The sequence below is a fragment of the Heptranchias perlo genome, chromosome 1 (genome assembly GCF_035084215.1).
Source record: "Heptranchias perlo isolate sHepPer1 chromosome 1, sHepPer1.hap1, whole genome shotgun sequence".
NCBI classification, from domain to species: domain Eukaryota; kingdom Metazoa; phylum Chordata; class Chondrichthyes; order Hexanchiformes; family Hexanchidae; genus Heptranchias; species Heptranchias perlo.
In genome coordinates, this window is record NC_090325.1 from 101,339,953 (window position 1) to 101,354,901 (window position 14,949).

General features: G+C 41.5%; 1 protein-coding gene across 4 annotated transcripts in view; it reads right to left on the minus strand.

Moving 5' to 3' along the window:
• stim2b (stromal interaction molecule 2b) overlaps positions 1-14,949 on the minus strand; it is a 164,399-nt gene that overhangs the window by 35,980 nt on the left and 113,470 nt on the right. For all 4 annotated transcript variants that reach the window (XM_067989026.1, XM_067989032.1, XM_067989017.1 and 1 more), the window contains one exon: positions 3,689-3,800. In XM_067989026.1, the coding sequence (XP_067845127.1) occupies positions 3,689-3,800 (112 nt within the window). The remainder of the gene's footprint in view (positions 1-3,688; positions 3,801-14,949) is intronic.

The following is a 14,949-nucleotide window of genomic DNA, read 5'->3' on the forward strand; positions in this document are numbered from 1 at the left end:
TCAATCTATCACCATTTAAATAATACTCTGCCTCTCTGTTTTTCCTTCTGAAGTGGATACTTCACATTTATCCATGTTGTACTGCATCTGCCATGTATTTGCCCACTCACTCAACTTGTCTAAATCGATTTGAAGCCTCTTTGCATCCTCCTCACAACTCACAATCCCACCTAGTTTTGTGTCGTCATCACCACCCGCAATCCCACCTAGTCTTGTGCCGTCAATTAATCTGTAATTTATTTCCCACTCTTTCCTTAAAGTGCTGACTTTTGCTGGGCTAAGGTTCCATTGGCATGACCAGACCTTCAATCATTCACCTAGGTGGCTACTCTTGACGTGAGCTTAGATGGTGAATTTTGGCATGCTAATTGACTGTGGAAAGCTTCACCACTGGGCTTGAACCTGACCTCACACAAACATACGCAAAAATGCACTTTCCAGCAGGAGTCACTAACTGGCAATCAGGGACCAGAACTCTGGCTGAAGTTTTTCCTCACTGACCCAAGGGTGCTGAGACTAACTGTAGCTCCTCCACCCAATTATTGGCCCAGTTGGGTTCAGCTGACTCAGTATATTCTAGGAGTCAAGCCAGGGGCCTTCTGGTCTGTATAGCTTAGTACTACACTGGATGGTGCCTTTAAAACCTGAATCGCTGTAAATATCAAACACATATCAGGCCTCTGTCTCTATTTTTAATCTAAACTTGAGACCTTAAGAGCTGCCTTTTAAAAAAAACATAACCATAAAAACTTGGAAAAGATCATGCTATCTTTCAAAGGAGATGCGTTCCAATATGTACGTTATTGTCCACATTCATGTCATCAGACTGTCTACTGATTGTTGGTTAACTCTGGATTCTATAAGGTTCTTGGCTGGCAGTAACGGTTATGTTTAAAATATATTAAATTTCAAAAACAATTCAAGTTTCAGATAAGGTTAAAACTTATAGAAGTAATAGCTATTAAAGAAAGAACTTGCAGTTATATATAGTGCCTTTCATGTCTTCAGGATGTCCCAAAAGCACTTCATGGCCAATTAATTACTTTTGAAGTGCAGTCACTGTTCTTTTTGTCGGAAAACACAGCAGCCAATTTGCACACAGCAAAGGTCCCACAAACAGCAATAAGTTGACTGACCATTCAATCTGTTTTGGTGGTGTTGATTGAGGGATGAAATGTTGGCCAGGACACTGGGAGATTTCCTCTGCTCTTCTTCACAAAACATGCCATGGGATCGTTTACATCCACCTGAACAGCAGGTGGCGTCTTGATTTAACATCTCATCCAAAAGACGGCACCTCCAACTCACTCAGTACTACACTCAAGTATCAGTCTAAAATATTGGGTTGAAAATCTGTGGTCCTTCTGGCGCATGCCTGCAGAAAGAGCATGAATTAGGCTGGGGCCTGGATATGGCATCCCTGGACTCAGCTGGATTTCGTCCTTCTGGGACAGGTGGGTGCCCAAGATGCACCCCTGATGGCGTGAACGCCCGTCTGGGTTATTTAAGTTAAGGATTTTCCCCTAATCCCACAAGCTTTGATCATTGCCAGAGGTCCCAGGCTGGCGCATTCCAACACTTACGTTGGCACGACGGCCCCTACGTATTCAAATCCTGGAACGAGGCTTGAACCCATAACCTTCTTACTTAAAAGTGAGAGTGCTACAACTATGTTAAGCTAAAAAGTGGATAAAGTGGGTACTTGTGAGTCTTCTTTCTCTATTAAAAATAAGACAAAAAAATCCGCTCTTCTATTCACCATACTTGAATCTCGGATATGTGCTGTGAGTCAGAACATAATAATTTTACTTGTGTAGTTCCAGTTAAAAGTCCATTGTGTCTGTAGTCCAGAATACATTGCACATGCTTCAAATGACATTCCATAGGACGCAACAAATATTTCTGTACAACAATTATTCCATTAAAATTAAAGTTATCATCAAAAGTTATCATCGCCGATTCTCCGACACCACCACCACCCCCTCCCAATGGCTAGCTAAATATTTAGACAAGGCCCAACCATAAAAATGGTTCAGGCATCTCGCTGGAGCTGGCAGGCGGGTATAGCACATGCTCTGCCCACTCCGTAAACACATCAGAGCAATTTTTAACTGATGTCACTAAATATAGCGACCAGAATAATTTTTCACTGATTATTTATCAAATTTCTGAGCAAATCCATCCTATATTTTTCCCAATAAAAGAATTGTGATAAATAATTCATAAATTATCCAGTTGTTCCCATCGCTTCAATAACAATTTGCCACTTAGCTGACTATATTGGCAAAAATTAAAGAACAATATGTATAAGTACAATGGCAACAAAACAGGGACCAGCGAGTACCTGCTATTGACACTCTCTCTAATTTTCATCAGCATTCACTTTTTAAATTAAAATTTTCAAAAATAATAAAAAAACAACTGAAATAGAGAAACATCAGTGCTGTTTCATTAGAACAAAGGACGATTTGACAGAAATGTATAAAGCGATGAAAGGATGAGAGAGAGCAGATAAAACCAGACTGGCATAGAAATCAGATCGCACCCGAATCAGGGTGTGATCCTGGTGCAGCCTAATGAGGCCGGCGACAACACCACGGCAAGTTGGTCCACCAGCCTCATTAGTATAGTACAGGTGTGCTATGGATCCAGTCGCTGCCCCACTGGCAGTTTGCCGGCTGCGAGGAGCGCAGTCCGAGTGGTGGCAATCGGGAGAGGGGCAAGCGGAGCCCGGCAGCAGCCCGCGGTTTTAATGTGAGGATTCTCCTCCCAGCTGCACAATAAGGTAAGTAAAAACCTTAAAACTTACCTTTCTGGTGGCAGCCTCCAGCGGTCCCTTTAACGGACCACTGGTTTAGCTGCTGAGCGCCTGAAAAGACTGGCCACAGCATGCATGGCGCATGCTGCGGTTATTCGCAGTCCAATTTCTCAAGGGGGCATGAAACAGGCACTTTTCATATGCAATGGGCCTAATATCAGTTTCAGGCGCATGCCCTGGATGCTTACAGAGGAGCTCTAACCAATATGGCGGATGGCGCACTTCCAGTGCAGAATGAGAGCGTGCACGCTGCTCACCATATTGGATCCTTAGGCACCCATTTTACACCTGTTAAACAGGCGCAGTGCTATTAAACTTCTACACCACTGTTTCCAGTGATTGAGGGGTCTAGACTACTGCGCCTGTTTAGCAGACATCAATATAAGATTAAAGGTAAGAGATTGAGAACAGACAGCAGGAGAGACTTTTTTTTTACAGAGAGTTGCGAGACTGTGGAATGTAGTACCAGAGTTAGCGATTGAAGCAGATGTCATGTCAACATTTAACAATAGGTTAAATAAGCGGTGGAAAGAGAAAGGAATAAAGTGAAATGGGAATAGGGTAGACACATGGGATTAGGACTATTGCTCGTGTGGAGAATAAACACCAACACAGACTGCGTGGGCCGAACAGCCTATTACCGTGTTGTAATTTAATGTAATTCTATGAAGACAATTCTATGTAATCCTTTGATTTTTTTATATATAAAGATATTGAATTGGAACTCACATTTCATAAATGAGGAACTAACCTGTGTCTAAGATGACTTCATGTCATCTTTGTCAGCCTTTAAGTAAATCTCCAGTTTTAGGGGTGTTCTCATTATACTCAAGAGGAACAGAAAACCCAACTAGTTACAGCAAAACTTACCTGGGTAGGCCAATTCCTCGAATTTTGTTTTCCTGGAAAATCTTTGCATACTGTGGCAATTCCACAAAGTAAATTAACCAGTCCATCGTTTCATCTACTGTCCAATTGTGTACTGCAAGAGAAAAGAAATACTTAATGAAAAATCAAATATAATTGAATCAACAAACAAAACAAGGTGTTAGATCAATATATTAATTAGTATCAATGAGGAAATGTTCTGAACCCGTACAAATCATTTTGTCTCTCTCCTGAACAATGACATTTTCCCTACCAATATCCTATAGAGAAGGAAACCTGCCGTCCTTACCCAGTCCGGCCTATAGGTGACTCCAGTCCCACACCAACGCGGTTGACTCTTAACTGCCCCCTGAAACGAGCCACTCACTTGTATCAAGAAGGCGGGGCACCACCACCTTCTCAAGGGCAACTAGGGATGGGCAATGCTGGCCTTGCCAGCGATGTCCACATCCCAAAATTGAGTTAGAAAATTCTTATTTTCCTTATTTTTCTTTTTATATTTGGTCACAGGATTGACAATACTATCTTCCCTAATGAGCATCAAATTTTAAAAAATTATCTTTCTCATACTTGAGACCCACAATTTCTTTAAAATGCTGCCTGCTACAAATGTACTTAAAAATTGTTTAGTTTTCCATTTATCCCTTTTCATTTGAGAATTTTTTTAGCCCTTCCTACTTTCATTTATTTGAAATACAGTTTTCCTCCCTTCGGTTTCCTTCAGTTATTTGAAACAATCTTGTTTTTCCAACGATACGATGTGGAATAAAAAGAATTTCTAGAACTTTTTTTTTTATTCGTTCATGGGATGTGGGCGTCGCTGGCAAGGCCGGCATTTATTGCCCATCCCTAATTGCCCTTGAGAAGGTGGTGGTGAGCCGCCTTCTTGAACTGCTGCAGTCCGTGTGCTGAAGGTTCTCCCACTGTGCTGTTAAGAAGGGAGTTCCAGGATTTTGACCCAGCGACGATGAAGGAACGGCAATATATTTCCAAGTCGGGATGGTGTGAGACTTGGAGGGGAACGTGCAGGTGGTGTTGTTCCCATGTGCCTGCTGCTCTTGTCCTTCTAGGTGGTAGAGGTCGCGGATTTGGGAGGTGCTGTCGAAGAAGCCTTGGCGAGTTGCTGCAGTGCATCCTGTGGATGGTACACGCTGCAGCCACGGTGCGCTGGTGGTGAAGAGAATGAATGTTTCGGGTGGTGGATGCGGTGCCAATCAAGCGGGCTGCTTTGTCCAGGATGGTGTCGAGCTTCCTGAGTGTTGTTGGAGCTGCACTCATCCAGGCAAGTGGAGAGTATTCCATCACACTCCTGACTTGTGCCTTGTAGATGGTGGAAAGGCTTTGGGGAGTCAGGAGGTGAGTCACTCGCTGCAGAATACCCAGCCTCTGACCTGCTCTTGTAGCCACAGCATTTATATGGCTGGTCCAGTTAAGTTTCTGGTCAATGGTGACCCCCAGGATGTTGATGGTGAGGGATTCGGCGATGGTAATGCCGTTGACTGTCAAGGGAAGGTGGTTAGACTCTCTCTTGTTGGAGATGGCTTTCAGGATTTACTTAACATATTTAAACTAGGCAGCATATTATTCAGAAATACAGATTTGAAAAAAGCACATTCAAGGCACACCATTTACAGTTGTAAAAAAACCTGTGGGGATCCATTCCAGACCAGAAACATCCATGATGTGTCAATACTGGCTAGTTTGTTCTTGCTTTTTAGTGGGATATATATCTCCCGGACTCTATTTATCACCGTTTTAAATGTTTCCCACTGCTGTTCTATTTCTTTGTTTGTCAGTAAATTTTTCCAGTTTGTTTTCCCTAGTTCCATTCTCGTCCCCTTAAAATCAACTTTTTTCCAATTTATTACTTTGATCTTTGTCTTATTTATGTCCTTCTCAATCTTTACCTTAAACCTTATTATGTTGTGATCATTATTGCCTAAATATTCCCCTTAATTTACTTCTCTTATCTGTTCTGGTTCATTTCCCATTACTAGATCCAGCATAGCTTCCTCTCTTGTTGGGCTTTTTACATACTGAATAAGAAAGGGGTCCTGCACACATTGTAAAAACTCCATTCCCTGTACCTACCTCTCCTTGCCAGTTTATTTGGGGGTAATTAAAATCTGCCACGATTATTATTCTATGTCCTTTACTCATTTCACATATTTGCTTACATATTTTTCCTCCAAGGGGTTGCAGGAACAGGGAGACCTGGAAGTGCACATACACAAATATTTGAAGGCGGCAGGACAAGATGAGAAGGCTGTTAACAAAACATATGGGATCCTGGGCTTTATTATTAGAGGCATTGAGTACAAAAGCAAGGAAGTTATGCTAAACCATTATAAAACACTGGTTAAGCCTCAGCTGGAGTATTGTGTTAAATTCTGGGCACCACACTTCAGGAATAATGTCAAGGCCTTAGAGAGAGTGCAGAAAAGATTTACTATAGATTTACCAGGGATGAGGGACTTCAGTTGCATGGAGAGATTGGAGAAGTTGAGCATGTTCTCCTTAGAGCAGAGAAGACTAAGGCAAGATTTGATAGAGGTGTTCAAAATCATGAAAGGTTTTAATGGAGTAAATAAAGAGAAACTGTTTCCAGTGGCGGATGGGTCGGTAACCACAGGGCACAGATTTAAGGTGATCAGGAAAAGAGCCAGAGATGACATGTGGAAATATTTTTTTTTTAAGCAGCGAGTTGTAATGATCTGGAATGCACTGCCTGAAAGGGTGAGGGAAGCAGATTCAATAGTAACTTTCAAAAGGGAATTAGATAAATACTTGAAGAGAAAACATTTGCATAGCCATGGGGAAAGAGCAGGGGAATGGGACTAATTGGATAGCTCTTTCAAAGAGCCAGCACAGGCACGATGGGCCCAATGGCCTCCTCCTGTGCTGTACCTATTATGATTCCTCCTTTCCACTATTAGATGGTCTGTAGCATACCCCTATTAGCGTGATTGATCCCTTCTTATCTTTTATTTCAATCCATATGGATTCTGTTTCCATCCTTCTGTTAGTTATGTCCCTTTTTTCTACTGCCATTGTGTTATCTCTAATTAGTACAGTTACTCCACCTCTCCTTCCTTCCATGTCCTTACTGATTATGTTATAACCTGTAATATTTTTTGATGAGGTAACAGAGAGGGTTGATGAGGGCAATGCAGTTGATGTTGTGTATATGGACTTTCAAAAGGCATTTGCTAAAGTACCACATAATAGTCTTGTCAGCAAAATTGAAGCCCATGGAATAAAAGGGGCAGTGGCAGCATGGATACAAAATTGGCTAAGTGACAGGAAACAGAGAGTAGTGATGAACGGTTGTTTTTCGGACCGGAGGAAGGTATACACTGGCGTTCCCCAGGGGTCAGTACTAGGACCGCTGCTTTTTTTTAGTAATATATATTAATGACTTGGACTTGGGTGTGCAGGGCACAATTTCAAAATTTGCAGATGAAGTGTAGTAAACAGTGAGGAGGATAGTGATAGACTTCAAGAGGACACAGACAGGCTGGTGGAATGGGCGGACACATGGCAGATGAAATTTAACGCAGAGAAGTGCGAAGTGGTACATTTTGGCAAGAAGAACGAGGAGGGGCAATATAAACTACAGGGTACAATTCTAAAGAGGGTGCAGGAACAAAGAGACCTGAGGGTATATGTACACAAATCTTTGACGGTGGCAGGACAGGTTGAGAAAGTGGTTAAAAAGCATACGGGATCCTGGGCTTTATAAATAGAAGCATGGAGTATAAAAGCAAGGAAGTTATGTTGAACCTTTATAAAACACTGGTTCAGCCACAGCTGCAATATTGTGTCCAATTCTGGGCACCGCACTTTACGAAGGATGTGAAGGGCTTGGAGCGGGTGCAGTGAAGAATTACTAGATTGCTTCCAAGGATGAGGGACTTCAGTTACATGGATAGACTGGAGAAGCTGAGGTTGTTATCCTTAAAGCAGAGCAGGTAAAGAGGAGATTTGATAGAAGTGTTCAAAATAATGAAGGGTTTAGATAAAGTAAATAAGGAGAAACTGTTCCCATTGGCGGAAGGGTCGAGAAACAAAGGACATAAGAACATAAGAACATAAGAAATAGGAGCAGGAGTAGGCCAATCGGCCCCTCGAGCCTGCTCCGCCATTCAATAAGATCATGGCTGATCTGATCCTAACCTCAAATCTAAATTCATGTCCAATTTCCTGCCCGCTCCCCGTAACCCCTAATTCCCTTTACTTCTAGGAAACTGTCTGTTTCTGTTTTAAATTTATTCAATGATGTAGCTTCCACAGCTTCCTGGGGCAGCAAATTCCACAGACCTACCACCCTCTGAGTGAAGAAGTTTCTCCTCATCTCAGTTTTGAAAGAGCAGCCCCTTATTCTAAGGTTATGCCCCCTAGTTCTAGTTTCACCCATCCTTGGGAACATCCTTACCGCATCCACCCGATCAAGCCCCTTCACAATCTTATATGTTTCAATAAGATCGCCTCTCATTCTTCTGAACTCCAATGAGTAGAGTCCCAATCTACTCAACCTCTCCTCATATGTCCGCCCCCTCATCCCCGGGATTAACCGAGTGAACCTTCTTTGTACTGCCTCGAGAGCATGTATGTCTTTTCTTAAGTATGGGCACCAAAACTGTATGCAGTATTCCAGGTGCGGTCTCACCAATACCTTATATAAATGCAGCAATACCTCCCTGTTTTTATATTCTATCCCCCGAGCAATAAAAGCCAACATTCCGTTGGCCTTCTTGATCACCTGCTGCACCTGCATACTAACTTTTTGATTTTCTTGCACTAGGACCCCCAGATCCCTTTGTACTGCAGTACTTTCCAGTTTCTCGCCATTAAGATAATAACTTGCTCTCTGATTTTTTCCTGCCTAAGTGCATAACCTCACATTTTCCAATATTGTATTGCATCTGCCAAATCTCCGCTCACTCACCCAGCCTGTCTATGTCCTCCTCACTCTCTACTTTCCCTCCCATCTTTGTATCATCTGCAAACTTTGATATGTTACACTCGGTCCCCTCCTCCAAATCGTTAATATAGATTGTAAAGAGTTGGGGACCCAGCACCGACCCCTGCGGAACACCACTGGCTACTGGTTGCCAGTCTGAGAATGAACCATTTATCCCAACTCTCTGCTTCCTGTTAGATAACCAATCCTCCACCCATGCCAGAATATTACCCCCAATCCAGTGATTCTTTATCTTGAGCAATAATCTTTTATGTGGCACCTTGTCGAATGCCTTCTGCAAGTCTAAATACACTATGTCCACTGGTTCCCCTTTATCCACCCTGTACATTATGTCCTCAAAGAACTCAAACAAATTTGTCAGACATGACTTCCCCTTCGTAAAGCCACGCTGACTTTGTCCTATTAAATTATGTTTATCCAAATGTTCCGCTACTGTCTCCTTAATAACAGACTCCAAAATTTTACCCACCACAGATGTTAGGCTAACTGGTCTATAATTTCCAGCCTTCTGCTAATAAGGGTGTTACAGGTTTAAGGTGATTGGCAAAAGAACCAAAGGCGATGTGAGGAAAAACTTTTTTTACGCAGCAAATAGTTACGATCTGGAATGCGCTGCCTGAAAGCGTGGCGGAAGCAGATTCAATCATGGCTTTCAAAAAGGAATTGGATAAATACTTGAAGGGATAACATCTGCAGGGCTACGGGGAAAGAGTGGGGGAATAGGACTAACTGGAGTGCTCTTAAAAAGAGCTGGCACTGGCTTGATGGGCCGAATGGCCTCCTTCTGTGCTGTAACCATTCTATTATTCTATGATTTAGGTTCCTCGCTACGGATTATTGCCTCCAGTTCCCTTGTTTTATTTTTGATACTGTGTACATTGCTGTACAGGCAATTTAATTCATCTTTAATAGTTGTTCCTTTTACTTTATTTTTAACAGTCCTTTTATACTTCTGTTTTATAACTGTATTTGTTCCTTGACCATTTATGTCATCTTTAGTCCTTACTCTGGTCTGACCATTATACTCAACTCCTGTTTCTTTTACCTTTGGGCTTTTGTTATTGCTACCAGATCCCTCCCCCCATCTTGCTAGTTTAAAGCCTTATCCACCGTCCTATTTATTCTTTCCGCTAGGAATCTGGTGCCATTCCGATTCAGGTGGATCCCGTCCCAGTTCCTTCCTGTCCCAGTACTGGTGTTAGTGTCCCATGAAATGGAACCCCTCCTTCCCACATCAATCTTTCAGCCTCACATTCACTTTTCTGCTCTGCCTATCCCCATTCCAATTAACATGTGGCTTGGGTAATAATCCTGAGATTACCAACCCCGAGGTCCTGCTTTTTAATTTTTTTTTATTCGTTCATGGGATGTGGGCGTCGCTGGCGAGGCCAGCATTTATTGCCCATCCCTAATTGCCCTTGAGAAGGTGGTGATGAGCCGTCTTTTTTAACCGGCTTCTTGAACCGCTGCAGTCCTTGTGGTGAAGGTTCTCCCACAGTGCTGTTAGGTAGGGAGTTCCAGGATTTTGACCCAGCGACGATTAAGGAACGGCGATATATTTCCAAGTCGGGATGGTGTGTGACTTGGAGGGGAACATGCAGGTGGTGTTGTTCCCATGTGCTTGCTGCCCTTGTCCTTCTAGGTGGTAAAGGTCGCGGGTTTGGGAGGTGCTGTCGAAGAAGCCTTGGCGAGTTGCTGCAGTGCATCCTGTGGATGGTACACACTGCAGCCACAGTGCGCCGGACGGAGGTGAAGAGAGTGAATGTTTAGGGTGGTGGATTTAGTTCCTAGCTTCTGATATTCCTGTAGCACGACCTCCTCCTTGTTCTTCCTTATGTTATTGGTGCCAACATGGACCACGACAACTGGATCCACCCCCTCCCTTTCCAAGTTCCTCTCCAGTTGCTCTGAGATGACCTTTATCCTCACACCAGATAGGCAACATACCCTCCTGGACTCATGGTCGCGACCGCAGAGGTTACTATGTATCCCTCTGATTATAGAATCTTCAATGACAACAACCTTTCTATTCTGATTCCCCCCTCCCCCACCTGCTTTGGACTGCCTCATGCTCCACAGTGCCATGGTTAGCATTCTGGGCATCCTCCCTGCAGCCTTCATCCTTATCTTCACAGGTATCAAGTACCTCGTACCTGTTGGATAGGACCAATGTCTGTGGGACCTCCTTCTCTACCTCTCCTAGGTTCCCACTACCCTGCTAACTAACAGTCACACTCTCGTCTTTCTGCACCTGTGCTTTCCTCTGAGGTGTGATTGTGCTCTGGAGAAAACTATCTAGAAAGGAGTATTATATCAGGTTACCATGATGATTTATTTGAAAAGGCAAGCATTGAGAATGTAATTTATAGCTATGACAATTGAGGTGATTTATCGACAAATGTTGAGCACTGGGAATGGAATAGGTAGCCGTTATTTATTTATTTTAAGATATGGGTGATTATTTATAACAGTGCAGTATTGGGAATGTGATTTATAGATATTAAGATCAAGGCAATTTATTAAATGAAAGGTAGTACTGGGAATGCATTTTGTAGATATTCAGATCAGGGCAATTTATTAAATGGAGAGCAGCCCTGGCAATATATTTTATGAGCATGTATTTATTTTAAGATTGGTGGCAGCAGACAGTTGCAATGAAATTTACAGCCAACTTTAATGAAGCTGTTAAAATATGCAAAGGATAATTCATTGGATAAATTTAATCATATTAATTGTATATTTAATTACTTGAATTTTTAATTCACTTAAAACATTGTTTTAGACATTAGAAATTTCAATTACTCAAAAAAATGGCTGCAAAAATTTTTTAAGGAGCATATTGAAGTGTTTCATCAACAAACTATAATGATGAAAAGGTGGCATAACTTTTTCCCATTATAAAACATTGACATGTTTCGATAGAGCTTTTCCAATTATAAATGTTGACATAAGCAGTTTGATTGTAAATATTGAAATGAAAAGCATTACAGGAATTAATGCTTGAGGAGGGGAAATGCATGCTGTGCACAAGATTTTTAATAATATACTAATCAATCTCCTGTGGCACTCCACACAGTGATGGTCTTCACGTAAAGCAGGGAATAATTGGACCAGCGTGTACAGATGTTGTTCAGTCACCATTTTAAAGCCCTAAACTCTACCATAGTTTTCTAATTATATTTGAGATATTACAGTGTGACCCCTGTTGTGAGGGTGTAACTGAAGTGTGATAAGTCTACATAGGCAGTTTTTATTATAAATGCTGACATCGGAGTGCATAATGGGAAAAGTGCAGAAGAAGTGCAGGCATAGGTAAAATTTTTTATATATTATAGATAGAGTTTCAGTGACAGGAGAAATCTTCATTTTCAGCATTGATACGGGGAGAAAATATTGATTGGACTATCAATTTTAGCTGAAAATATAAAAAATATCAAATTAATTTTAACTCAACAAATAACTTAAAAGTTGGAAATTCTTCAAGTCAGCTGAGAGGTTCTTGAGATTGTAAAAGAAGACAGTAAGAATGCTACAGCACCATCTAGAGGAAGTACTGCAGGCGTGAACTGTTATAGCGTTATCTTAACCATCACAATTAATGCATTGTGTGTTGTATAGCCATTACTGAAGTGTTACAAAGTGCCACAATCATGACAAATCCAAAAACTCTCAAGAATGTAAATATATTACTAGCTGATCTTCCTGGTCATTGCACATGGGAGTCAAGACCAAGTACAGTATTCAGATCAAGTAGGAGGATAATTGGATCAGGATGGGGGAAGAGGGTAATATGGATAGGGAGGAAAGGTGGTGGAAAGTAGAGGGGGGTGGAAGAGGGGGAAAGCATGGGAGAGAGTAGGGGTCAGGAAGAGGAAGAGAGGATAGAGAAGGGATAAGGAGAGAGAGGCGGGAGAATGAGAGAGGAAGGAGAAAGTGGAGAGGGTTGTGAATCTTTGGAATTCTCTACCCCAGAGGGCTGTGGATGCTGAGTCATTGAATATATTCAAGGCTGAGATGGATAGATTTTTGGACACTAGGGCAATCAAGGGATATGGGGATCAGGTGGGAAAGTGGAGTTGAGGTCGAAGATCAGCAATGATCTGATTGAATGGGGGAGCAGGCTCGAGGGGCCGTATGGCCTACTCCTGCCCTATTTCTTATGTTCTTATAGGAGGTTAAGAGAGGGCAGGAGAAGGGAGAGAGGAGGGGTGGTCTCAATTGGGAGGGAGGAGGAAGAATTGCCAGTGATAGGAAGGTTTCCAATATTACTGCTCTGTGAGAAGGGGTGTTCTCTTGCTGTTTAGCAGGTAGTGCAGGTAAATGTTGAGCCTTTAAAAATGGATTTTGCCACAGTCAGAGCTTGACACAGAAGTTTTCAATTCATTTTGAATGAAATGTTGTGACCCGTTCAGCATTTTCTATATACACACATACACACCTAACTTTCTACTGCTTTGGCCAATGAATGGCCACTTTTTTGAAGGTAGACATGGATTAGTGATGGATAATTGTTGCGTGTAACAGTAGTGCAGAAAATAACCAGCAGATGGAGGCCAATTCCTTGACTAGCCGGGTGTATGCTGCTTTGCTTATGGTTAAATACATTTAATATAGACAAGAAAGGCACTGCTCAGTTTCAAAGCATGTTTGTACTAACATAACATTAAGGAAACTTGCTCTTCCTTATGAGGCCAAAAGTAGTCTATCATTTGAATTCATAAATAACAGAACAATGATCAGGTTTTATTCATTATTCTGGTTCTTACTATTGTTTTCATTAACGCTTTTGAAAAATCAATTGTTTCAGTTATGTAAATCTTTAATTATAACATCTCAATAATTTTCACAAATTTCTCATGATTAATTGAGAATTAGAAAAAGCAGGAGACACATTAAATACCTAAATTCAATGTAATTTTGAAATTAACTTTAAAAAAGTGTTCTTTATGTTGCTGGAATGCTACTACAGTCATTAGCATGTTGCTTATGTAATATAATCAATAACCCACTTGGTTCCAAAACACTAAGTATATTTTAAAAAGTGTTTTAACCCAGTAACAGAGCACTGTTACTCAGTTAAATCCTTTCTTCTGACACCAACAAAGCCCTGAACTAGGATTCCAATCTTGTTATGCTCCCTCATCCAATCACATGATGTAAAGCTGTGCAACAGTTGTTATGGCAGTGCTAATACAAACTCTAGTCATAAAACTCAAACCGGTTAGGCTACCATCACATCGGGTAAGCTATAATCTTCAACGTGATGAATCTAATCAACGTAATGGGCCAGAAATCGCTCCTGAAATAACAGAAGAGCTCAACAGCGCTCTCAGTTTTTAGTGGTGAATTGAAGGAGCAAGTTCCCGCGTTCGCACACATGCAACGAAACACGGAAATCCGGAACTTGCTCCTAGTGGTTCGCCTGCGATATGACAGCTTCGAATTAAAGGGACATCGCACGCTGCAATCAGAGAAATCATTGAACCAGGGCCAACTTGCCTATCTGCCCAGCTGGAAAGTAACTAATTACGCCACCAAACAGGTACGCTTAAAAATATCAGGTCTAAACTAAGTTTCAACAGTGCGGTTAGTCTTTATGACTGCCAAACAACTAAAAGTTAATTTTTAAAAATGTGAAGTCTCATATTACTCCTCATTTTAATAGTTTTTGGTCGGTAAAAAAAAATTTTAAATTAAAAAATTAAAATTTTTTTTACCTTTCCCTTCTGTCTCTTTAATTTATTTCAATTATTTCTTTGGCTTTTATATAAAAAAAATTAAAGTTTTATTCACAATGACATACAGAATACTAACTTTAAATGAATGAAGTCTGCTTGCCTGTTTGAGCAATGCTGCCTAAATCTTTGGGCGTGACTTCTCTTCCTGACAGATTTTGTGGGTGTGTCTTCTCTACATAGACTTTTCCAGCCGCACAGCAACTCACGCTGCGCAGAGGCTGGGTTGATAGCGCACATTTTGTTTAAAGTTCAAATTCAAGCAATTCGACACCACAGAGCCCGCAGTAAGTATTTTCGTCAAGTTAATTCGCAGGAGCTGTGGTGACCGTTGCCTCGCCGCTCTGCGCGATTTCTCGCCCAATGAATCCATTTCCATAATCAAACCTTTCTTATACAATGCATTCTCCACAATTAGTTGCATTTTCTACATCATCTCATCTTTCTACATACACAGCAAGAATATAAAGCAGTGATAGCGGAGACCCGAGAATATAAAGCAGTGATAGCGGAGACCCGAGAAT